Below are 27153 nucleotides of genomic sequence, written 5' to 3'. Positions count from 1 at the left end.
AAGTTGTAATCTCAGCCTGTTGGGAAGGTGTTCTTCTAAATTTCTAAGTTCCTTTCTTGTTCACTCTTCTTTACCTCTGGGGGTAGTATCTGCTTTATGAAGTTGCTTCTCTGTACCTCTTCTCTATACTTCTTTTATCCCCTTTTAGTAGTTAACTATTTTTTACTAGTTAGCAATTCTTGTTTTAAATTTTTCCTGTTTGGCTACCTGTGCAATGTGGTTTTCGTCTCATGAATGGACCCTGACTCACAAAGTACATATTAGAAAATTTAAGATAACCAAGAAAATGGAGTAACTATGGAAAAATCAATAGAGCTAAAGTATAAAACTTCTAAATCTGTAGTGGAGAACAAACGATAAGAAAAATCAACTCCCCCCAAAAATAGGAAGGAAGGAAAAAAAAACAAAAATATGATGAATAGAAAATATGAAAGATAGTCAAAAGACCTCTAACAATATTTGTAATCACAATAAAACCTAGAATGTCAAATTCCATGAAAAAAATAAGTATGCTATTTATAAGAGGTCCACTTCAAACACATGTAAGTATTTAAGAATAAAAGGATGAAAAAGATAGACATATATATGCCCCAAGGATAGTTTAGCTTTCTGTTTATAGTAATGGTAGCAAACATCATTCTGAATGGTGAAACAGTAAAAGATTTCCTTTTGAAATTGGGAACAAGGGCTGCTTCCTATGCCTACTCCTGCTCAGCACTACATTGCAGCCTGTATAGTAAGGCAAGAAAAAACAGGTATATCTGACCAAAATTGTTATTATATGCAGATGATATGATCATAAGCATAAAAATCTAAAATAATTTAAAGATGAATTGCTAGAATTAGAAAGTTTTTAGGCAAGGTTGCTGCATACAGAGTAAATATTTAAAAAATCAATTGTAGTTCTCTGTTCTTGTGACAGTTAGAAAATGAAAAATTTAAAGATAACATAAATGTATAAAAGATCAAATATTATGACTATACCCAACAATAATTTTTATGAGAAAATTATAAAATTTTATTAAGAAATGTTAAAGCAAACCTAACCAAATGGGGAGTTATACCATATTGGGGATTGGAAGACCTGACATTACAGATGTCGATTTTCCCCAATGACCCTATGTTCAATGAAAGCCCAGTAAAAATCCCAATAGGGTGGGTGGGGGTGTGCACATGCGTGCACATGAGCGCATAAGTACTTGATAAGCAGACTCAGTGTACATGGAAATACAAAGGGTGAGAAGCCTTCAACTGGATACCAAGGTTTATTTTAAAGTTACAGTAACAAAGACAGTGTGGTACTAGTGCAGGGAGAGATAGCTGGATCAAAAAACAGGAAAAACAGCCCAGAAACAGACTCATTCACACATATATGGTTAATTTATGACAGAGGCAGCACTGTGAGCAGAGAGTGCTACCTCTGTCATAAATTAAATGATGCTGAAACAACTGGGTCCATGAGAGAAAATATAAAATGATTCTTCACTTATACCTCATTCAAAAATCAAACAACTCCAGGTCTGTCAGAATAAATGTGAAAGGCAAAACTATTCAGTTCTAAGATAATAGAGGAGAATAATGTTCCAACCTGTGACTAGGAAAAGATTTGATAAGATACAAAGAGCACTAACTGTAAAGGAAAAGACCATGCATTGCTACATTTAATTAGATTCTGTTTATAAAAAGAAACTATAAGAAGATGGCAAGAAGACACAGAACGGAAGAAGACATTTACAACACACATAATTGTCAAATGGCTCATGTCCAGAATATATAATATCTCTTACAAATCGACAGGGAAAGACAGTCCAATAGAAAAATGATCTAAAGATACAAAAAAGCACTTCAAAAAACTACAAATGACTAATAAAGGAAAAGATGCTTAATTTCATTAAAAATCAGGGGGAAAAACTTAAAACCACAATAATAACTCTATACTACACTGGTAAAAATAAAAAATTTGACTTACCAAGAATTGGTTAGGATGTAAAAAAGTAGGAACTCTCATGCACATGGGAGTATTAATTGGTACAACCACTTTGGAAAATAGTTTGGCATTTTCTTCTAAAGTTGAGGATACATATTTCCTATTAGTCTCCACACTGTATAATCCCAGAGGCGCCATTCACATCTATAGAATGGATGTGAATGTCTATAGAAATGGTACTACCTCCACTTGTATAGTACATAGCCTCTGTGGCTGCATACAGATGCGTTTTCCCCTAGGTCCCCGCAATTCTTAGATAATGATTCTAGAAAACTTGTACACAAGTGTACAAGGATACATGTACAAGAATTTTATAGCAGCAGCTCACAATAGCCACTACTCAAGTGTCAATCACCAGGAGAACAGACAAATGGATTGTGAAATATTCATAGAGGACTACTAGACAGCAATGAAACAAATTACCTGGACTTACACACAACAACACGGATGAATAGTACAAAAACGATCTGGACCAAAAGAAGAAACATTTAAAAGAATATACGCAATATGATTCCATTTTTATAAAGTTTAAAAACAGGCAAAACTCGACTATCTTGGCTTAGGCATACACACTAAAGTGGCAAAACTATTTTTAAAAAACAAGGAAGTGATTAACATAAGTCCAACTAATGATTATCTTTTGGGAAGGGACATAATCGTGGGTGGGGAAGGTCTTTTGGAGGGCTAGTGATGTTCTATTTCTTGGTTGTTGCATGGGTGTTCACTTTATAATCATTCATTACACTCAGTATTTATGGTTTTTACCATTTTTAGCTTATTTGTTATATTTTACAAAAGATTAGTGAAGTAAATGAAAAATAAAGGAAAAATAGCCACCAACTATTAATTAAAAGGACAACACTCATTCAAGGTGAGAAGCACGAATAACAATAAAGAGATATTAATCAAGAGGATATTATCAACTATGAATTTATAAGTACTTATAAAATAGGCTCAAATATATTTAAAAATTTGACAAATTCACAGCAATTTCAGTATCTCCCATAAACTAACAAATTAAGCAGATAAAAAAACTGATAGAAATAAAGTAGATTTAAACAACATAATAGCTACATATATCTACACGCATACACACACTATGTGGCCGCTGTGGCTGCATACAAAAGTGTTTTCCCCTAGGATCCAGCAATTCTTGGATATTGATTCTAGAAAACTTGCACACAAGTATACTAGGATGCATATAGAAGAATGTTCATAGCAGCAGTTCACAATAGCCAAGAACTACAAACAATCCATATGTAAATATATAGGATTAGACTTTTTTAAAACACATGTGGAACAGGTATAAAATTCATCTCACAGGAAGTCTCAACAAATTCCAGACTCAATATCGAACAGACCATATTCTCTAACTATAAGGCAATAAAATTAGAATTAAAAACAATAAAAAGATAACCTAAGAGGCTCTACATATTTTCTCCTAAACTTCTACTTTTAACCAGAACAAACTAATAGAAATCGAATTTACCCATCCACTTATACCAACCAAGATCAAAACAAAAAGACAAAGTACATGAAACATACACACTGCATATCAGGTATATGTCCACGCAAAGATCTGAACATGAATGTTCATAGCAGTTTTATTTGTAGTAATAGTCAAAATCAGGAAAAAAAAAGAAAACAAATTTCCATCAACAGGTAAATGGATAAACAAATTGTGGTATATTCACACAATGGAATATTAAACAACGATAAAAAAGAATGAACTGTTAACGCAACATGCAAAAATCTCAAAATAATTATGCTGAAAGAGAACAGACAAAAAAGAGAACACATTGTATGATTCCATTTATAAAAATCCCATCAAATGCAAACTTGCCTATAGTGATGAAAAGCAGATCATTTGTTGCCTGAGGACGGGAGGGAGTGGAGAGAGATCACCAAGGGCAAACAGATAACTCCTGGAGTAATGGGTATGTTTATTATTCTAATCATGGTGATGGTTTCACAGATGTGTATGTATATCAGAACTCAGAACTCATCAAACTGTATACTATAAATATGTACAGTTTATTATGTCAATTATACAATAATAAAATTGTTTAAAAAATCAAGAGCTAAACATATTGTAGGACTCTACTTACTTTTTAAGTGATTAAAATTGGATAAAAGTAGAACAGAGAGGGCTTAATATTCTTTCTACTAGTGGCACTATCGCTCCTACGTCTCTGAGGAAGAGTCTGAAAAATCTCTGTTTTAAACTAAGAGTTAACCACAGGTTCTTAAATTAGCTCACAAAAATTAGATTAACAATTTTTAAATAACATTTCTTCCTTTCAAATATTGTTAGATCTTCAAACTGTCTTGTAATTTCTTAGAGTAATCTAATCAACTCAGAGTATTTACATTATTAAATATCCAATTTTTTCCCCAATCCTCAAAGACACAAATTCTTTCACAAGTTATGGGCTAGTGTTTGGAAATGTAATTGCAGGATAACAAAACAAAAAATTTCAAATCTAGAAAGAATCTAAGATATTATGTCTAATCCCTAAGGTCACAATACCAATGATCTAGATTCTTATCTACTGATATTTACTCTTGTCATTCCACCATGCTGCTTTCTGGAAATTCTTCACAATACTCTACATGACAAAACAAGAAAAACTGAGAAGTCTTCCTTGGCTTACTACTGGGGGGACAGGGAAATGGTGGAGAACAGCAGCAACCCAAAGTGGCTTGCACTCATAGATGTGAGGTAGAACACTAGTCCTTTAAGAAAATCAAACTGAATTTTGAGAATAGGGAATAAGTAGAAGCCAGCAAGAGAAGTACTCTTATGTAAGATGCAGCAAGGGTGAACCCGCTGCCCAAGGAAGACTCAGCCTAGTAAGAGAATATGACTCATTATTTGTGAATAATACAAATAAGTCACTGAGGACACATATGTTTGGAAATTCTTCATAAAATTTTTATTCAAGATTTCATGCCCTTATAAAAAGTACATTACATCAAGACTGTAAAACAATCTTTTTAATGAGAGACTTCTATTTACTCATCTATATTACCTAATTCATTTCCTACCCTAACGCAAGATAAAACATTTTCTCCTTCGTTTTCTTCCTCCTGCTTTGAAAGGACAAGTGCCATGAGAGATATCTTAATAGAATGTGTCATTTTCTTGCCAGAAAAGCAATAGCTTCCTACTGGCTGGACTTAAGAGAGAGCCATTTGCATTCCTTGGTCCCAGAACCAGAAAGATCATTAAACCCTGAACTTAAACGCAAACTTTCTATTACTTGCAATCTCTCTCCCTTTGTCTTTTATTCACACACTATGCTTTAAAACAATCTTAAAATTTAAGCACTCAAAAAGTTGCTTAAGAAATGATTGAAGGATCTAAAGTTAAATCGCTACTTTAACTTAACAACTGTTTTCTATATAAGAATCTCAAAGTTAATAAAAATTATATGAATGGAGGACCCAATAGTAAGAAGGGGATGAATTGTGAGAATAAATACACTTTATAACCCTTGTCTCAAAGTAAGATCAATCCTATAAAATAGAATGTTAAGAATGCAATTTACACAGTAAAAATGATTTGATTTGTTTTCAGTATGAAAGTACTTTTAATTTCTTTACTGCAGGTACAATGGCATCCAAGTCATCAATTTCTGTAATAAAAAAAAAAAAAACAAGAATAAAAGAGTAGCTTTATCTAGTGATTGGCTCAGATGAAATTAGAATCTCTGTGCAAAGGCAAACCTCAAATGCAAAAGAAACAACACTGGTGCTTTCATGCATATGAAATTTTTCTCCAATAGTGGTGGTAAGAGTATCACTAATTCAGACACAGAACCTTCACAGAGCATCTTCTTTGTAAAAGCTATTACATACCTACAAGCATCCACTGACGCTGATATTAATCTCATTAGCAGTGTGCTCTTAACAGATCCTACTGACCACATTTAAGATATTATGTTATTGCCTCTTCAAATCTATATAATTACATGAGTGAGTCTACCTGGTAAAATGTCAGGTACAGGCTGTCTCTCTTCTGGGTCCCTGAGGACTTAGGGGTTTCTCTGCATGAAACATCATCCTATCCTTTATTCTCTTGAAAAGATTTCTCATTAGTAAGATCACTTAGGTCTACCTTTTAAGATGAAGCATATCTACCTAATAAAAGATGTGAAGCTTCCCAAAATACAAATCTCAGAGGCAACATATTATACAGCTTAGTTTGCTCCAGCTTACTAGATAAACCAGGTCAGGTTTTTCTCTGCCAGTTTCTTTCTGAATCTGATTTTTCTCTTCCTAATCAACCTGTGTTTGAACTCACTGTCTGAAATCTCCTGGCTACTGAGGAAGCAAGGTCCTTTTTCTCATCTAGACTACAGCCCTACTTAAGGTAAGCCCCAATGGCAAATTCTCACCACTTTTTCTAGATTATTCTGCTAAGCCGCTCTTCATAAACTCATTTCCTTCCTATAAAACATGCTTCCTTGGATTCAACCTTTCTCCCCCCCGTTTATTTGGATTTTGGTTGTTCTTCCTTTAGCCTAAACACATGACCATTCTGTTTAAGCTCCTGACTTCAGTCAGAATACTCGTCTGGATCCACTTACAAAGCACCAAGATATAGGGAAGGAAAAAAAAATAAGCAAATACACAATAGAGAATTTGGTTCACACCTTACATCATGGTAAGGTACATAATTAAGTGATTCCCTGACCCCCATTGTGAAATCACACCTGTTTTCTTGCTAAATGAGAAATTCTCCTTATAAATGAACCTCACAGAGAAGGATCTTGGCTGATAAGAGAATTTTCTCAGCCTATTTAAGAAAGTCCTTCTCTATATCTGGTATTCAGTACACCACACTGTAGGTCTAGATGCTTAATATGACATCTAATAATAAAAAATATAGTCACACTTGCCAAAACAGATTTAACTTTCCCAATGTTAAATATAATATTTAACACCAGAATTTCAACTGACCAAAATGCAGAATTCATCTGCAGGGAGACTTGGCTTCTTGAAGCAAATGATCTCACATGAACCATGCTCATAATCTGAGAAGTTTCTACAGAAGGATTCTGAAATGAGTGTTACCAGCACACCTATTAAAATGTTTATTAATGATGAGAATTTCACTGTTTAATTGCTACCCCAAAACAAGTAAAATTATATTATTCTATGAAATGAGGCTCTTTAGTATACAAGGCAACACAATTTGATCTACAATTTGATGTTCCATCTTAAATTAAACTTTCAAATTACATTTTCCCTTGCCATGATCTTTTCAAACATATGAACATGCCTAAAGCATGCTCACTGTCTCCCTTGCTTCCACGGTCTATATAAAACTGGTCATAAAACTTCCTTTATGTTCACTAGGCTGTATATACCAGTCAGATACATCTTTCACTTATTTATCTTCTTACCAAATTTTAATTTACTCAGTCCCTGATCTTCTACTAAACCTCATTTCCTTCTAATTTAATATCCTATGTCAAGGAGCCATTCTTAAAAAAAAAAAAAAAATCAAATGAGCTACATAGAAAAAAAGAATTAGTGAATAAATCATTTTAAACTTTAAAAAATGTTAATAGTAAGATAAATTATTTTTACAGCCATATATAATCACACGTAAAATAAGAGACTTAGGTCTCTATTTTGCCTATGATTCCTAAGCAAATTACATTTCTCCCTTTAAGAGATATTACTACTAGCAAAGCTCTCAATCTGACCAAGCGTATAAATGTATCTCTTCTACAGATTTATAAATTTCTCTTCTTTTCTACAGATGTTTACTTATCACCTGAGTAAAAAATTTAATTTGTATATTTAAAAAACACAGTAGGTAGGTACTACCTTTAAAAAGGAGGAGGAAGAGGAAGAAGAGGATGAGAAAGAAAAAAACCTTCCAAGATCATAAATTCTACCAAGATTTCTCATTAGACAATGACAGAGTCAGGGTCTAGCCAGAGTTATGCCATTTTTCATCTTAAGGACCCAGAACAAAGGCAGCCCCTAGCTCCTTAAAGGACATGTGCTTCTCTGTTCTGGAGACTAATCCCAAACACCTCTAACTTCAAGTTAGAAGTGTGTTTCCAGAACTGTTAGTGGTTTCCAGACACTTTCTACAAACAGTCTAAGTAAAAACGCTAATCCAATTGTCTTACCTAAGATGTCAAGTAGATCATTAGTAAATGCCTGAAATGCTGGAAAAAACTCCTCATGTTCTTCCAATTTGATGATAATGCTTTTAAAAAAAAATGCACAGTTTACACTGAATTTCTAAATTAAGGTTCTTGCATCTGATTGAAAATAGAACATTTTCAAAATGGAAATTGTCCTAAGTTAAATATAAACTTGATGATCATTTACTGTAATCCTTTTAAACTTTATCTAATATCACTTTTCTAAAAAAAACTTATTACCAGCATAAATATCTGTTCTAAGGTTAAATTAATACAACATTCCTAATATGAGAAACTTCTCATTTAGCTCAAGGATTCTGAAGAGATCATACTTTTATAATGTATTCAAAACTACCCGGCTTTTATATCCAGTATTCTATAAGAATAAGTACCAGTAGTCAGTTAAACTGTGGAAAAGGGAAAAAGACCAACAGAGATATATGTTCCTTTTAAAAGCATCAAGTATCAGAAAACTCAAGTGTCAGATTAGGTAAGGGTTCTTCTTAGAAAACTTGCAGAACATACAGGATAGGTGGCATATGTATGTGTTTCCCTCTCCACATGTTGCCATAAAAATTCGTGTCAGGAAGAGTTTTATTTTAGAGATACCTAACGTAAAAAAAAATCCTTAACATTGTATCTTCTAATCAAATAATATACTGTTAGTGATTACTCAGTGGTCCATGGTAGTGTACTAAAAATAGGACTTGTTTATATATTATAAACTCACAAGAAGTTGCTAACAAGGTTTGAATTTCTCCATATATAATTTCCCCAGAGAACAGGCTTATAGCAATGAGGCTGGAGTCCTGACCCTACCCTACGTAAATTTATAGACCCTATGAGCTATTTTTATCTTGAAAATATTTGGCATTCTCTCCATCCTTAAGGGGTGAGATTATTTTAGATTGTCAAGTTATTTAAAAGATGCTATTCCAAACAGGAACGATAAATAACTTAGGAAGTTTTGAAAGCCTTTAATTTCACCACTCCAAGCATTATGGATGATACCTTGCAAACTTTTTAAATAAATACCTTTGGAGGTCTTCAGGTCCCAATACCCGTTTAACCTGTTCATTCATATCTTCATTAATCAGCCTACACAATTTTCCAACTGTGCTCACCAGCACACACAATGAGGATGAACTATCTGCAAAAGAGAAATGAAAGGATAAGACATTTTAAATGAGAAATTTCTAAATTAAACACTTTATGCTTAAGTTATGCTAAATTTTTTACTTTAAAATTTTTTACCTACTTTTTGTCAATTTATTACGAATAATTCTTAAATGGGGGCAAAAAATAACCAAGGGTCATCACCTAATTCTAAGAGTTCTTGGAGGTTTCTCACAGCATTGTTCATTTCTCCAAGCCTTATATAAACTTCATTCATTCGGGGATAGACTCCATTTAAAGAAGGCACATCAAATAATTTTTGGAAGTGAGAAACAATAGCTTGCAAAGTTTGAAAGTTTGGCATATTGCTGTCCTGTCCAAAAGAGAGAGAAAAAAAGAAAGATAGTTCACATCTTAAAATAATCCCAAATCTTTAACAAAAACTTAAAAGAAATAGAATCCTACTAGAATATCAACATTCATATTATTATCAACTTTTAAAATAAGATTACATTAAAATGTGAACATTTACATAAGTATTAAGTATTACCTTTTCCTTATTTTCAACTTCTTCTAACATGGTATCTACTATAAACAACAGATCTTCAACTTTAATACCTTCATTTTCATCCTGCTTCTTTAAATTATGCCAAGGCACCAGTTCCGCAGAAAGTATTTTCAAGGACTTATACAAATCCTTTATAACAAAGGAAACAACATGGTATTATTGATTTAAAAAGAAAAGTTTTCATAATAATGCTAATAAAATATAATTATGTTTTGATATAAAAAAAATACCAGGTTTTACGTTAGGGTTTAATAAATATATTAACCATCATCTACTTAAAAAAAAATACCATTACCAGTTTAGGAAAAAGTCTGCTAAATTAGTTTTCTCCAGGTAAATATGTATTATATAAAACATTATATATTGATTATCTAGAATCTAGATGCTGTAATTACATGTTATTTACTATTAGTATGTTATTTAAGTAATTATTTTGAATTATTGATGGATAAAAAATAAGCTTGCCCTTGAATTTTTTTATAACAGACTTGAAATATAATTCACACAGCATAAAATTCGTCCTCTTTATGTGTACAATTCAGTAGTTTAATATATTTACAGAGATGTGCAACCATCACCATTATCTAATTTCAGAACATTGTCTTCAGCCTCAGAAAAACCTGAACCCACTCATAGTCAACTCCCATTCTTCATTGCCCCCAGCTCCTGGGTAACTACTAATCTACTTTCTGTTTCTATGGATTTGCTTATTCTGGGCATTTCACATAAAATGCAATCATACAATAAGTGGCCTTTCGTGACTGGCCTCTTTCACTTAGAATGTTTTCAAGATTTATCCATGTTATAGCATATATCTCCAGGGAGGTTTTTAATTTAAAAAGATAGCTAAGTTAATTCTATTTAATCTTCATGATAGCCCAGTTTTCTTGGCCTAGATATGTTGTCTTAATCTATTTCTGTGCACAAGGGGCAAGGCTACTAAAAGTTTGTCAATTGACAAACAAATATTTACTGAGCATCTACATGTGCATACAACAGTATTTGGCCCTTTAGAACAATGCTGTCCAAAAACCATGTTATGTCAGTCACAGTCATTTTAAACTGTCTAGTAACCACATTTAGAAAAGTAAAAAGAAACAGGTGATATTACCTTTAATGACATTTTATTTAACCCAAACATCCAAAATATTAGCATTTGATACTTAATATTTTAATTATTTTTTTCATACCAAGTCTTATAAATCTTGTATTTTATACTTACAGCACATCTCAATTGGGACTAGCCACATTTCAAGTGCTCAAAAGCTACATGTGGCTAGTGATTACATACTTATTAGACAGTGCCACTCTAGAATACGGAAAGAAGTATATAGGAAATTCTTTCGCCACTGTCTCTTAGTCCTCCACTTATTTGACACTCTCCAACTAATGCCCAGACCTCGCACATTGATATCTTTAACCTTTCATTTCGTAAGAAGACTATTATCTATTTTGGCAATTCGAGGCAACACATTCAGTGTCAAATGAATGTTTTAAACAGTAAGTGCCACCAGAATTTGAAAAAAAAAGTCAGGAAGTCCAGCATAATGGTACCTTCATTAACTAACCCTCCATCAACAAGGAGTAATCATAAAGAAATGGTATATGGTAAAAAGCACACCAAATATAAATTTTTGCTTGATAATAAAAGTATTACAAGGTTAAGAAGAAAAGATGTTCTGGTCTACTTAGAAGTGCAGAATGGTTGTAGCACAGTCCATCTAGTAAGCCCTGAAAAACCTAAAAAAGGGCCTCCTAGGTTCTCCATGCTGCTCAGCTGTGGGGTTGGAGAAGTATGCTAAAGTCCTGTCTTTGTATGACTGGCTTCTGAAAGCTTGGAGAATGGCAAAGCCACAGCATACTAGTGTAGTAGGTTCGGAAAATACAGAGTTTGTAGCTCACCTTCCTGGTAAGGTAGGTGGGAAAGACAGAAGGAAGGAGGCAGAGAGCTAGGTGGCTCCATACTTATCCCATCTTTTTCTTGTAAGCCAAATCTAACCTGAGAAAAAAAACAAATCTTGGAAAATGGTTGTCCCAAATTTAAAGCCTGCTATAGTATAGAAAACCTTTCATATGAGGAGGCCTCAAAGAACCTCAGGTGGTCTCTCAGTGTGGATCCTGATTCTGCAGTATAAGGTAAATATCTGAAGCACTGCCTAAAATCCATGAGTTACTTCAGTGGCAGAGCCACTAAATTCCTCTTGGAGGCCCTCAGAATATTCTAATTTTAAAGCTAACTCTCTTTATCTCCTTCCAGTGGGAAAACTATACAGTAGCAAGAACTCACCACCACTGTAAAGCTTTTCTTGGGGGCTCTTCCTTCTCCAGAATCTGGAGTACAAGTTTTCTGCATCATTCACTTGGCACTTCATCATGGCCTATCTGTTTTCATTCCCTCTAATATCTTGAATGGTTAAATTTTGTTTCATATTTCTAGTATGTTTTATGTCTCCAATTAGTTTGAATCTTGTATTCACCTTTTCTGACACCTCCCACAATGCCTTGAACATAGTAAATAATCAATAACTATCCATTTATTTGATTCTTCCTGTTGCCACTTTTCTCTTCTAGTCTTTCCCTTGTCTTGGGAAGGCTGGGGCGTTTTTTTAGCCCATCTGCCATGAGAAGGAGAAAAGTGGAGTTAGCACTATTCCCTCCTACTGGAATAAGCAATGACTGGGAAAACGCCATGATTTACATAATTAACCACTAATTATTTCCCCCTCTTCTGAGATATAAATTGAAGGAACTCAGACCTATGAGATAGGTATATTAATCCAACACTATCACTCAATTAAAATGTCTTTTATTTTATAGCTCTACCTGAGCCTGATTTAAAAATGGAAGGAGAAATTAGGCTGAATGTAAAAATTCTTTCAACAGTTACAAATGTTTTCATAAAAACTTTTAAAATTCAGTATCATCATCTCCATTTTTGTTATCTTAGAATGTGTTCTTCTGCTTCATTCTTTTGACAAATATTGGGCATTGTTATGTGCCAAGAGTTTCCATGGGATGTATCAGAGAACAAAAAAGACAAAAGTCATGGAGCTTATGCCTTCTTACACTCATCTTCCTTGTTATTTATACTTCATGTAATAAGGCTTCTATTGACAAATACTGCTATTAAATTACATTTGCATGAACAGAGGTAGTGTATATATATATATATATGTTAGTTATGAAAAATCTAAAATTTAAAGGAAACAGAAATTAAATACTACTGACTTTAACAATTCACCTTTCAGTGAACTACTCAACAAAACATGAAAAAACCCAAAAGTTAATAAAGAATACACAATAATTCCATAAAATGAAAAAATTTTAATCTTCCATGGATAGATAGGATAGATAAGAGTACTACTGGCTGCTATCTGACTATAATTTGCTCTACAGAATAGACAAACATAGTGATAAGCTATTTTGAGAGAAAGAAAATAATTTAAAATATGAAGAGAGAAAAAATCCCCAATTAAAATGGAATGAAGGATAAGATATCATATCTGAAGGGAAGTAAGGGCCAGGAAAATCGGTAGCATGGGTTTACCAAAAAGGGGGAGACGAAGGTAGAACAGGGAAGGACCTAGAAGTGCAAATTGGATCTACCATAGATTTTCAAAAAGGCAACAGGCCTAAAAATATCTTGTTTGATAAAACTTTATAGGAGGCAAAGCTTATAGTAATGACAACATCGAATAGATAGTACTGAAAACAGATAAGGATGTGGCAAGATTCAAAGTTTAGATAAGCTAAGCCTTTTCAGCTTTACAGTTAAAACAAAGAACAAAAAAAATAGCCTAGTCCTATTTAAAAAACCCACAGACTCCATAGATTTTCAAAGCATGTAAAGACTATTCAACCCCTTACCTTTAGGGAAGTCAGTTGATCCGCCCACATTTCTATTATAGGAACGAGATGCTCAAATCCACAATCATGAACGAAATCTTTATTAAAATGTTGGGCTCCTCCTTTGCTCTGTTTATAAATTATTACTGGAGCTCTTGGATTGTGAATAATTGAATTGATGCTACTCAGCACCTTTTTTAAAAAGACAGTTTTTAGTTGAAATGTTTGTCATACTATCAAAGCGATATACATTAAAGGAGTGCTTTATATGTCAATGTAACATCATTTTCAGAGTTAATTTTAGAAATTAAGAAAATCTTTAATCTGACTGACACTTGTAATGTTTTGGAAGTACAATAGTTTCATCAACATGATTAAACATAAACATGTAAGTGTTAATGAGAATCACAGACTTCATAAAAAAACTAAAATGTATTTTTAAATGATTTAGAGTTGAAAAGTTATGAATAATCTATTATAATCCACATAGAGAAGAATAATAACCCAGTTATCCTTACCTAGACTCCCACATTTCCCTATTTCTATCTGTTCATAGTTAGGCTAATTTGGGTATTAAAAGGGCATTCCCTTTTGTTTCACAGCTTCAGCAGAAGTTTAAAGACAGTGAAAAATAAAGTCCAACACATTCTAAAAAGAAATCCAGGAATCACACAGCTCATGCTAAGAGGTTATTTAACTGATCCTGGATAGTGACAAGCCTATCTAAGAAAAGTAACTTTTATTTTCATTGGACAAGATTCACCAAGACAAGTATGTTTTAAAGGTAAAAGAACTAGTGAGTGAAAATACTGTGTTCTTTTTCTTTTTTCCCCATGGAAAAGCCACAGGTCTCCCAAGAATTTTACTTATGATGCTTATTTACAAGTTTTGTTGTTGTTGTTTTATATTTTAGTACATTTCAATATTTCACTTCTATTAAACTCTTTGAATACCATTTTAATGGGAAAAAGAAACAATTTCCTTTAATTAAATTATTAATGAGATGAGGAACATAGTCCTCCCTGCCTCACACCAAAAGTAGGAGGGCAGCAGAACTCTTAAAAGAAATCAGGGAATTGATGCTAGCTGAGCTTCAGAAGTTCATAAGATGATTCCATTCCATGATGATTCCATTCTGAACCAATGGGGATTACATGTATGTCTAGCAGTATGTAATCATACTTTGTGGTAGGTTGTTTGCAAAAATTATTGCAATTTTTTCTCTTCCTTATATCCTCTCACCTTTGCAAAGTGATATTGCAGTTTCTCCCATCAAGAAGTGGAGTTGATTTCCTACTCTTTGAATCTGGGCTGGTCGTGGGCCTCTCATAAGCCCACAGTAAAGAAAGTAATGGTGGAGTAACATCAGGAGTATGGTGGCATGAGGGATCTCTCCAGATCTCTCCCCTTGAAATAATTAACAAGCTGAACATCTACAATTCAATAAATAACACCCAGCCTGCACACAAGCACGTCTGAGAGATCAATCAGCGCATCAGACCATCCAAAGATGGGCAAATCCGCATGAGACTGGGAGGCAGATCAGCAGTGTGAAACAAAGGAGCTGCATTATGCAGCCGAACTTCCTGCAGGAAGAGGGGGAGAGGACATTTTACACCTGGGTCTTGGCCCTTTGAGGCCGGGAGCAGTGCTGCCTGAGTGATCAGCATATTCCATACAGCAGAGACCAGGAATCAGGGCAGAGAGCAAGGCAGAGACTGACTGCGGCAGGGCTACAGCTATGGCTTAGCAATCGCCATTGCTAGGTAGGAGGCTGAGTCACAGAGCCTATCCATGACCCCCCAACCCAGAGTGCACCCTCACCCTCCGCCATATCCTCTCAGAACACTACTGGGCCCTAGGAGAATTTGTGCAACCAGTACCAAACATACACTATAGCCAGTATCAGAAACAGGTGCAGTGATATCAAAGCAAGACAGCTGAAACCTGGGGAGAGCACTAAGAGAAAGGAAACAGCTACACACACTGTAACCTCTCTCAATCAACCTCGCTCCCTCCCAGTAAGGCAGAGTCGGAAAGAAGCAGCGGAACATTGCATCTGACTCTTGCAGCAGTAACAGGACTTCAGGATCTCTTTGGAAGCTCAAACTCCCATAACCCCCTGCACCCTTTCATGGAGCTGGAGCACGGGGACCAAGGGACCTGATCACAGAAGGCGCACACAGCCCAGCAGAGAGGGAGGGGCATTTTTAGCCTCAAAGCAGAGATCCAAAGGCTTGGACTCCTCCTATTGGAAATAAAAAGAAAAACCCCTTCTCATCAACCTCCTAAAGAGGGATCACTACATGACAAATGTTTTTTTTAAAAAAAAAAAAAAAGAGGGTTCCCATTAATACCCAGGCAGAGTAACAGTCCATTAAATACCACGAACAACCAAGGTGACAAGGCAGCTCAGGAAAAAAGTGAAAAAATCTCCAGAAAATAAGCTCAAAGACATAGAAATATGTGATTTAAATGACAGAATTCAGGACTGCACTTCTGAAAAAAATTCAATGGGATGCAAAATTCTGACTGACAATTCCAAGAAATTAGGAACAAAATAAACAAATAAAACGAATACTTTACCAAGGATATTGAAACCGTTAAAAAGAACCAAATAGAACTTCTGGAGATGCAGAACACATTAAAAGAGATGAAGAATGAAATAAGAAGCTTAGTAAATGTTGCTGACTGGATGGAGGAAAGAATTACTGATATTGAAGACAGAAATCTGGAAATGACACAGAAGGAAGAAGAGAGGGACTTGAGAGTGAAAAATAATAAAAGAACTCTATAAGAACTATTTGACACCATCAGAAAAAGCAACATAAGAATAATGGGTATACCAGAAGAGAGGGAGAAGGGAACAGAGAGCATATTCGAACAAATAGTCGACGAGAATTTCCAAAACCTATGGAAAGAATTGAATCTTTGAATCCAAGAAGCAAACAGAACATCCAATTATCTCACCCAAAAAGGCCTTCTTCAGGACACATTATATTAAAATTGTCAAAAATTAAAGCCAAAGAAAGAATTCTCAAGGCAGTTAGGGAAAAGAACGTAACTTATAAAGAAAAACCCATTAGACTATCATTGGACTTCTCAACACAAACATTACAAACAAGGAAGGAGTGGAACTAAGTATTCAAACTATTAAAAGAAATTACCAGCCAACAATAATATATCCAGCAAAGTTGTCCTTTACATACGGAGGAGAAATAAAGACCTCTCCAGACATACAAAAACTGAGAGAATTCTCTACCACAAGATCTGCATTACAGGAAATACTGAAGGGGGTCATTCTACCTGAAACAAAAAAAACAAAAAATATATAATTATGAATAAGATGACTAACAAGCAGACAGAAGCAGGAAAGTGTAACCCTTATTAAGAACAGGGTAATATAAGTTTAAATGTTACATAATGGCTAAAGGCAAAAAAAAGAAAGAAAGAAAGAAAGAAACCACTCTAAAAAGAGAAGATAATAGCTACTGCAACCTGAGAAATGCATGTTCAGCATATACAGCGATAACTTGAGACGACAAAAACAGAAGAGGGGAGGGAGTAAAAATCCAAATCTACAAATGGGAATGGAGATGAGGTGCACACAGAAGAAAATGAACTACTGTATACACATAACTATCCTTTACATAAACTTAATAGTAAACACACACAAAAATCTAGAACTGAGAGACATCACATAAAACATGAGGGAACAGAGGAAAAAATCCACAAAACACCACCTAATTAAAATAACAGTCAGAAACACAAGTACAAAGAAACAATGGAGACACCAAGCTTCCAGAAAACAAAAGATAAAAAGGCTATAAAAAACCCTCATTATTTCAATAATTACCCTTAATGTAAATGGACTGAACTCATCAATAAAAAGGCACAGAGTAGCAGACTGGATCAAAATACAAAACCCAACCGTACACTGTCTTCAAGAGACATACCTGCAAGGACAAACATGGACTCAAAGTGAAAGGGTGGAAAACGATAATACAAGTGAATGGCATCCAGAGAAAAGCAGGTGTAGCCGTACTTATATCTGATGAAATAGACTTCAAGATAAAAAGGGTAAAGAGAGACAATGATGGACACTTCATAATGACAAAGGGAACCATACATCAAGAAGACCTAATACTTATTAATATTTATGCTCCCAACTAGGGAGCACCAAAATGTATAAAACATCTACTAGCAGAACTAAAGGGAGAGACTGACAAAAACGCAATTACATTACAGGGCCTACATACCTCAAAGTCAGCTATGGATAGATCATTCACACAGAAAATCAATGAGGAAATATTATCTTTAAATGACACATTAGACCAATTGGACATAATAGACATTTACAGAGCCTTTCATCCCAAAACAGCAGCTTATACATTCTCTAATACACATGGAACATTCTCAAGGATAGCCCATATGCTGGGACACAAAACTAACCTCAACAAATTTAAGAAGACTGAAATCATACCAAGCATATTCTCTGACCACAATGCTTTGAAACTGGAAATCAACTGTAAAAAGAAAGTGGGAAGAACCACAAATAGCTAGAGATTAAAAAACATGCTACTAAAGAATGACTGAGTCAGAGAAGAAATAAAAGGAGAGATCAAGAGATTCATTGAAACAAATGAGAATAAAAGTACAACATATCAAAACTTTTGGGACCCAGAAAAAGTGGTAATAAGAAGAAAGTTCAAATCATTACAGGCCTATCTCAAGAAACAAGAACAAACCTAAATAAACAACCTAACATTACATCTTCAAAAACTAGAAAAAGAGAAACAAATAAAGACCAAAGTCAGAAGAAGAAAAGAAATAATCAAAATTAGAACAGAATTAAATGAAATTGAGAAAAGACAATAGGAAAAATTAATGCAACAAAGAGCTGGTTCTTTAAAAGATTAATAAAATTGGCAAACCCCTGTTTAGACTCACTAAAGAAAAAAAAGAAAGGACATAAATATACAAAATCAGGAATGAAAGACAAGTTACAACAGGTACCACCGAAATACAAAAGAATCATACAAGAATACTGTGAAAAATTATATGACGCCAAATTTAATAACCAAGAAATGGAGAGTTCTTAGACAGATATAACCTTCCGAGACTGAATTAAGAAGATCTGGAAAATATTAACAGACTGATCAACAGTATGGAAATTAAAACAATCATCAAAAGCCTATCAAAAAGTAAGTGTAGGACCAGATGGCTTCACCAGTGAATTCTATCAAACATTCAAATATTTAATACCTATTCTCAAACTTTTCCAAAAAAATAGAAGAGGCAATATTTCCTAACTCATTTTATGAGGCCAACATTAATTACCCTGATACCAAAACCTGGTAAAGGTAAAACAAAAAAAGAAAACTATAGACCAATATCGCTCACGAACACAGATGCAAAAATCCTAAATAAGATACTAGCGAACCGAATATAGCAACATATTAAAAAGATTATACACACCACGATCAAGTGGGCTTCATCCCAGGGGCACAGGGATGGTTCGATATACACAAATCAATTAATGTGATACACCACATAAACAAATTAAAAAATAAGAATCATATGATCATTTGACAAATCCTCAGCCAACATTATACTTAATGGTGAAAAACGAAAAACCTTCCCTCTAAGATCAGGAACAAGACAAGGCTGTCTACTATTACTACTATTATTCAATATAGTATTGGAAGTCCTAGCTAGAGCAATCAAGCAAGAGAAAGAAATAAAAGGCATCCAAACAGGGAATAAAGAAGTCAAATTGTCACTTTTTGTAGATGACATGATTTCCTATATGAAACCCTAAAGATTCTACTAAAAAATGATTAGAAATAATAACCAAATACAGTAAAGTTTTGGGATACAAAATCAATATTCAAAAATCCATAGCATTCCTATACTAATAATGAATTTTCAGAAAAAGAAATGAAAAAAAAACCAATTCCTTTTGCAATTGCTACAAAAAGAATAAAATACCTAAGAATAAACCAAATGAAAAATGTGAAGGACCTATACCCTGAAAACTATAAGACATTATTAAAAGAAATTGAAGAAGACACAAAGAAATGGCAAGATATTCCATGTTCTTGGATTGGAAGAATCAACATAGTTAAAATGACCTTATTACCTAAAGCATTATACAGATTTAATACAATCTCCATCAAAACCCCAATGCCATTTTTTAAAGAAATAGAACAAAAAATCATCAGATTTGTGTGGAAGCACAAAAGACCCTGAATAGACAAAGCAATCCTAAGAAAAAGAACGAGGCTAGAAGTATCACTTAGCCTGACTTCGAATTATACTACAAAGAAATAATAATCAAAACAGCATGGTATTGGCAGAAGAACAGACATACAGACCAATGGAACAGAATTGAGAGTCCGGAAGTAAACCCCTGCATATACAGGCAAATAATTTTCGACAAAGGAGCCAAAACCATACAATTGAGAAAGGAAAGCCTCTTCGATAAATGGTGCTTGGAAAGCTGGAAAGCCACATGCAAAAGAATGAAACTAAACTGTTGTCTATCACAATGCACCAAAATTAACTCAAAATGGATCAGGGACCTGAATATAAGACCTGACACAATAAATTGCATAGAAGAAAATGTAGGTACTAAACTCATAGACCTTGGACTTGAAGAGGATTTTATGAATTTGACCTCAAATGGAAAGGAGGTAAAAGCAAAAATAAATGAATGGGACTATATCAAACTAAAAAGCTTTTGCACAGCAAAAGAAACCATCAACAGGGCAAAGACAGAGCTGTCCGAATGGGAGAATATATTTGCAAATAATGCCTCTGCTAAGGGCCTAATATCCAAAATATATAAAGAACTCATACAACTCAACAATTAAAAAAAAAAAAATCCATCTTAAAAATGTGCAGAGGACCTGAAAAGACACTTCTCCCAAGAAGACATACAAATGATCAAGAGACATATGAAAAGATGCTCAGCCTCACTAGGTATTAGGAAAATGCACATCAAAACCACAATGAGATGCTATCTCACACCTTTTTCAAATGGCTATCATCAACAGGACAAGTAATAACAAGTGTTGGAGAGGTTGTGGGCAAAAAAGAACCATCGTACACTGCTGGTGGGAATGCAAATTGGTAGAACCATGATAGAAAACAGTATGAGGGTCCTCAAAAAACTAAGAATTGAATTACCATATGATCTAGCAATCCCTTTCCTTGGTATTTATCCAAAAAACCTGAATACATTTGTCCACAAAGATATATGCACCCCAATGTTCATAGCAGCATTATTCATGATGGCCAGGACATGGAAGCAACTGAAGTGCCCTATGATAGATGACTGAATAAAGAAGCTGTGGTACATATATACAATGGAATATTACTCAGCCACAGAAAAGATGAAATACTGCCATTTGTGACACATGGGTGGATCTTGAGATAATCATTCTAAGCGAAATAATTCAGACAGAAAAAGTTGAAAACCATATGACTTCATTCATATGTGGAATATAAAACTGAAAGCAACAAACAAACATGACAAACAGAGACTCATGGACACAAACTGTGGATTAGTGGCTACCAGAGGGAACAGGGGGAAGAGAAGAGAGAAGTAGACAGGGGTAAAAGAGGTCAAATATTTGGTGACAGAAGGAAATCTAACTTTGGAAGGTGGACACACAATGCAATATATATATATATGACATACTGTTGAATTGTACACTTGAAACTATTTGATTTTATTAATCAATGTTACCCCAATAATTTTTAATTAAAAAAATAAAGTAATCGTGTGCCAGCTAGGAATTGAGGACTCAAGGGGCCTTGATTATTTCTGCTCTCTTTGAACTTTGCTGCCACGTGGACAAGCCCAGGCTAGACGGTGGATAATGAAAGACACATGGCCCAGTCATCCCCATCACCCTGAGCCCAAATCCACCAACTCCCAGAAGCAGAGCCGCTTAGCTGACTTGTACCTGATGGCAGATGCATGAGGGAGCCCAGCCAAGATCAACAGAACCACCCGGCTGTCCAAGCTCAATAACATTAAAGGGTTGTTATTTTAAGTCACTAAGGTTTAGGAGGGTTTGTTACACAGCAAAAATGAACTGATATATATATATATAAAGCAAGAAAAGGAGGCAGTAACAAGATAAGCCTGCCCTTTTACACTGCAGCAGGGTAAGAATACACTCTGTGGCCAAGTGGACACTTTAGAGGACACTCAAGCTTTGCTTTCATGGAAAAAAACACCTACAGCTGGAAGACCTTAGGGGGAGTATCACTTCAACAGGACGAAGAAAGGGAATTCTAAGAGGTTAGCACAAAATGCATTGCCTATAAAATGAATGATACATTGCCAAGGTCTCTAGCTGGTGGGGAGGAACTACTCTACAGTAGACACATACATACACACATACACAGAGCAGTCCACAAAAAAACAGGCAATATTTGGTCATCAGCCACACAAAGGACATGTATGCTAGACTACACCAGCACCAGTCAAGAACTATTCTCCTCTCTTGCTTTCTATTCCCACCCAAAATCTACCCATCTGCCAGCCTTGGAGAAGCCAGACACAGCAGAGGATTAGGAGAGAAGGTGAAGCAATAAGAATAAAGAAAAAGATCACACTCTCTTGCCACACTAAAGTATAGTTCAGGCATGAGATAAAGTAGGCATAAGGTAGAAGCTTTAAACTAAATGAGAAACTTTAGTTTCAGATTTGAATGACTTTGTCTCTCAAATTCTATCAAGAAAATTTTGAAATACACAAAAAATAAAAGTATAAATAATAAACACTGTATTAGTCAGGGTTTTCCAAAGAAATGAAACCAATAGGATTGTGTGTATATGTGTATGTCTGTGTGTGTGTTTCAGTTCAAGTCTAAAGGCAGGACAAAAATGAATGTCCCAGCTCAAAGGCAGAGTCCCTTCTTCCTCAGCCTTTTCACTCTGTTCAGACCTTCAACTGATTGTATGAGGCCCACTCACATCAGGGAGGGCAATCTGCTTTACCAAGTCTACCAATTCAAATGTTAATCTCACCTAGAAACACCCTCGCAAGCATACACAGAATTTCTGACCAAGATATCTGGGTACCCTGTGGCCTAGTCAAGTTGATACATAAAATGAACCATCACAAATACTTATGTAATTATTACCTAGTTTCAACCATTGTTAATGTTTTGCCATATTTGCTTACTCTATCTATCTATATTTTTAGTTGAACCATTTGAAGAAAATGCAGACATAATACTTCACCCTGAAATGCTGAAGCATGCATCTCTTAAAAGTAGGCATATTCTCCTACAAATCATAATAAGAAAAAGTAACAATAATACCCTAATATCATGAATGCCTGGACTGGTTTTTAAATATCTTAATGTGTATAATATGTGATTATAACCCTCCTGCCAAAAGCTATGAGTTCTATGTTAAACATCATTTAAGAAGAGGAAAGGGGTAAACCAAAACAAGTTTAAAGAGAAAAAGCCATTTCCTTATTTACCGCCATCAAACCCAACCCAGTTAATAAATAGTTATACAAATATAAAGACAAGATACCATTTTTATCTTGAATATCTTTGTCGCTACTCATACTTCAAGCTACAACTCACAAGTCTCCTGGTAATAAGACTTCATTTGTTTATATTTAGGAGCTTTTTTTTTTTTTTAATTCAAGAGAGTATATTTCAATATCTATTTAAACACATCATTTTAGTGAAAAAATTCATTATTTCCTCTCCACTAAATTATTTTTGACAGAAGAGTATATTCTTCCTTATGACTTAACCATACTTTGATGATTGGCAGCAAAAGATGTATTAATAATGAGGAGATGGTAAAATGACTTAAACAATTTCTAAAGAGATGGAAATTTAAAAAAACACACAATAGATCTTATTTAGAAAGAGCTTGAAGGTACTAATAAAACCCTTTATATGGATAAAAATACATTTTTAAGGATATTCATTAGAAGAATTATTAAAAGAATTACTATGATGAACATCCTAACTACTTGAAGAGGAAAAAAAAAGGACAAAGAAATCTCGACCTAACAAATGTCAGAAAAAGAAAAGAATGAAATAAGAAAGCACATAAATAGAAAATAGAAAGTAATATGGCAGGGATAAAGGCAGGTATATGAGTTGGTCGCAATGTCCACGTATGGTATGATTCCTGTTAAGGGACAAAGCCTCTCAAACTGAATCTAAGAAACAAAATTAAATAAAAGAAATTCAGTTACATACCAGGTACAAAAGAGTTATCTAAAACGATTTTTAGAAAGGTGCCCGGACATAAAATCAACAGAGATATATGAAGAACCAAAAACAATCAATTAGAAAATGTAATAGAAAAGAGGACCCCACACAATAGCAATAAAAGTTATAAAATACCTAGGAAATAAACATAACAAGAAATATGCAAGAGCTAAATTTAAAAATATTTAAAACTTTATCGAAGGCTATAAAAGAAGACCCAAATAAAATTAGAGACATATTTCTGAGTGAGATGATTCAAAACTGTAAAGGTGTCATTTTTCTAAATATTAATCTAAAACGTTAATTCAATTTCAATTATCTCAATGACATCTATTTTTGAATTTGATTAACTGTTCATCCAGAAGAATAAATGTGCTAAAAATAAAGGCAACAAAAAAATTTTAAAATAACAATGACAATATACTTACCCTAAAAGGTATTACAACTTACTATAAAACTACAGAAATTAAAAGAATACAGAAATAGTATAGAAATGGAATGGACTAGAGAGTCTAGAAACAAACCTATGCATATAGTATATGATAAAGGTTTCATTTCAATAAAGTAGAAAAATAATGGTCTATTAGAAACAGTAAACTCAAATGCCTAAAGAAGCCAGATAAGAGCATCTATTTGTGAAGCAAGGATAGGTGGGAGCTCTGGCTAACTGAAGAGCACATGTCCATATGTGACAGGGGAAAGACATAATTCTGTTCTGATAATGACTGAAGGATTTTATTGCCAGAAGCTCTGAATTTTTAAGAGAAACTAGAAATAAGGGCTTAATAAAATTTCTTAACTTAAAAAGATTGGTATTTAATTCAAAGTTTAAAAAACCCTGTGTGATTCCAGTAAAATATGAGTGCAGCTCCAGTTTAATCAGTAAGCTACCAGTAAGCACACCTATGCAATAAATGCTCATCTATTTATTCTATAAAATCAGTAAAGATCTCTACATAACACCACATAGAAAATTAAATTTGAGATGGACTAAATATCTAAATAAAAAACAAAACCATACAAAAACCTTAAGAAAATAGATTTACTCATATATTAAAAACACCATCAACAAAAACAATAAAAAGGAAAATGGCTTAAGGGTTGGAAGAGAAGGGAAAAGGATTATAAAATATTTTTAAAATCTTACTAGCTTTTTACTACCCTGCTTGAACTAGGCTAAAGTCTCTTTTAAAGGATAAGAAAAATTCTAAGTCAAGCTACCTATAATGTTTTTAGTCTAATAGGTACATCATGGCAAGGCAAGACAGGATGAGCACACACAAATACAGGATACGAGTATTCTCTACCAAATGATAATTTATTACACTGCAATTGAAACCAAGGTTTGACTATAAACATCAGTCTCTAGCCAACTATAACAGCCAATTCGCTATTCAATACCTGAAAGTATCTCTGGTCAATTAGGGCTTGCTGCTGGTTATCTTTGCTGGGCTCATCTTTTTTCTCTGTGTCCTCAGACTTGTTTTGACTGATAAGATCCCGTAATCTAAAGGGGGAAAAAAAATCAAGATAATACAAAATGCTTTCCTACACAATGAATTAAATAACAAACTGAACCAATGATCCAGCTACCCTCCCAACAGCTTTTTGTCATTTTACATATGTGTGTGCATGTGTGCACAAACACACGTATACGTGCATTTTAAAAAAATTTAAGCCATATCGTCACTGAAAAACAAGAAGTTCCTTTCAATAGATCACAAATTAGAAGGAATCACTAAAAACAAAAGAAAACAAAACAAAAACAAAAAACCTACTGAAGAAAGTCCTAACCATTCCCCGACACTTGCAAAAAATAAAATAGGAAAGAACTGCAGCAAAGGATAGAAGCAACTTAAAAGGTGCTCCAAGCTTGGAGGCTATAGGTAAGGGGAGCAAGAAGCAATAGGCAGGGCAACTGGTTTGGGCACTGTAGCAGCAAGAGCTAGAGTATGGTCCTTTCTTCTTCATGTTCCACTAGTGCCAAATAACAGACAACAGTGATGCCAGAGCCAGTCAAGAAGGCAAGTTAGTACCTAACTCCCCACTTATTTACCATGTTCAAAACTTTAGTTTTGCCTAAAGGCAGTGCCTGGAACATATTATCTAGAATACAGGAGACATAGAAAAGCCAATATGCATGCTCTCTAGCGTGAATATAAGTAAAGTGATATATCTGAATTTAAATGTTAATCTTGCACATCTTGCTCCTTGAATCTTTGGAATGTTTGAACTGGGCAAAATAACCTTTGGACTGGGCCATAGCAACACTACCTTACAAACAACTATTTGTAAAGCCAATAATAAAAACATATCCTGACTACAAGGACTGGTGATTATGGAAATTCTTTCTAGAGATAAAGTCAGTAACCGACTATGTATAGATAAAAAGTAACTCTGTTAACATCAATAGAAATTCCTTTCTTCTGTGAAAAATACTATAAAGAGAGCCACTTCAAAATGAAGTCAGAGCTGCCAACCTAGAGGAACTGCCTTGTACATCTTACTCCTCAAAACTTTGGAATGTTTAAACTGGGCAAAATCACCTTTAGACTGAGCCAAACCAACACTGTATTTCAAAGAACTATTTGTCATGCTAATAGGAAAGCAGACACTCTGACTACTGGTCTGAAAATTAAAGACATTCTTTAGAATTAACAGCACCAGTTTAGCTAAAGAATAACGGCTTATTTGCACCTATAGAAAATTCCCTCCTTGACTTATTAACACCAGTAGAAATTCTCTCTTTCTATTCATGTAGTTATTCCCCTTTCCTTTCTCATAAAAACCCTCTGCCAGTTATCCCAAACTGGAACACTATTTGGGTTTCTGCCTGAATCAGTGCTTCCCAGATAACTATTCTTTTGGATCTCAAATGACCATTTGTTGTCTCTCTCACTCTGGCCTTTTTAGATTAACACTTTTATTAACGTAATTATTCCCTTCCTTTTCTCATAAAAAACCCCTTGCCTTCACCCTGTAATCAGGACACTATTTGGGTTTCTGTCTAAATCTATACTCAATTATTGCTGATCCTAAATAAGTGCTGTTGCCTCTCAGCTTTTTGTTGTTTTAAATTAACAGTGTTTTAGAAATCTACATTGTAGTAGAATAGACTGTATTCAGAAATATGGTAGCATTGTTCTGCAGTCTCCAGCAGGGAGCAGGGCCTGAAGGCCATAAAAATCCCCTAAGAATAGGTAA

General features: G+C 34.3%; 1 protein-coding gene across 4 annotated transcripts in view; it reads right to left on the bottom strand.

Moving 5' to 3' along the window:
• Positions 1 to 4900: 4900 nt before the first annotated feature.
• CEP70 (centrosomal protein 70) overlaps positions 4901 to 27153 on the bottom strand; it is a 60837-nt gene continuing 38584 nt past the window's right edge. For 2 of the 4 annotated variants that reach the window (XM_006907200.3, XM_015585825.2), the window contains exons 13-19: positions 25351 to 25456; positions 13709 to 13879; positions 9824 to 9970; positions 9478 to 9646; positions 9193 to 9307; positions 8140 to 8219; positions 4901 to 5625 (exon numbers count right to left, since the gene is read on the bottom strand). In XM_006907200.3, coding sequence (XP_006907262.1) covers positions 5564 to 5625; positions 8140 to 8219; positions 9193 to 9307; positions 9478 to 9646; positions 9824 to 9970; positions 13709 to 13879; positions 25351 to 25456 — 850 coding nt within the window. In that variant the 3' untranslated portion in view covers positions 4901 to 5563. The remainder of the gene's footprint in view (positions 5626 to 8139; positions 8220 to 9192; positions 9308 to 9477; positions 9647 to 9823; positions 9971 to 13708; positions 13880 to 25350; positions 25457 to 27153) is intronic. The other 2 variants (XM_006907199.3, XM_006907198.3) reach the window with 2 other exon arrangements.

This window comes from Pteropus alecto, unplaced genomic scaffold (assembly GCF_000325575.1).
Source record: "Pteropus alecto unplaced genomic scaffold, ASM32557v1 scaffold92, whole genome shotgun sequence".
Classification (NCBI taxonomy): Eukaryota; Metazoa; Chordata; class Mammalia; order Chiroptera; family Pteropodidae; genus Pteropus; species Pteropus alecto.
The sequence above is the reverse complement of the archived record's forward strand: the minus strand, read 5'-3'. Positions and strand labels throughout refer to the sequence as shown.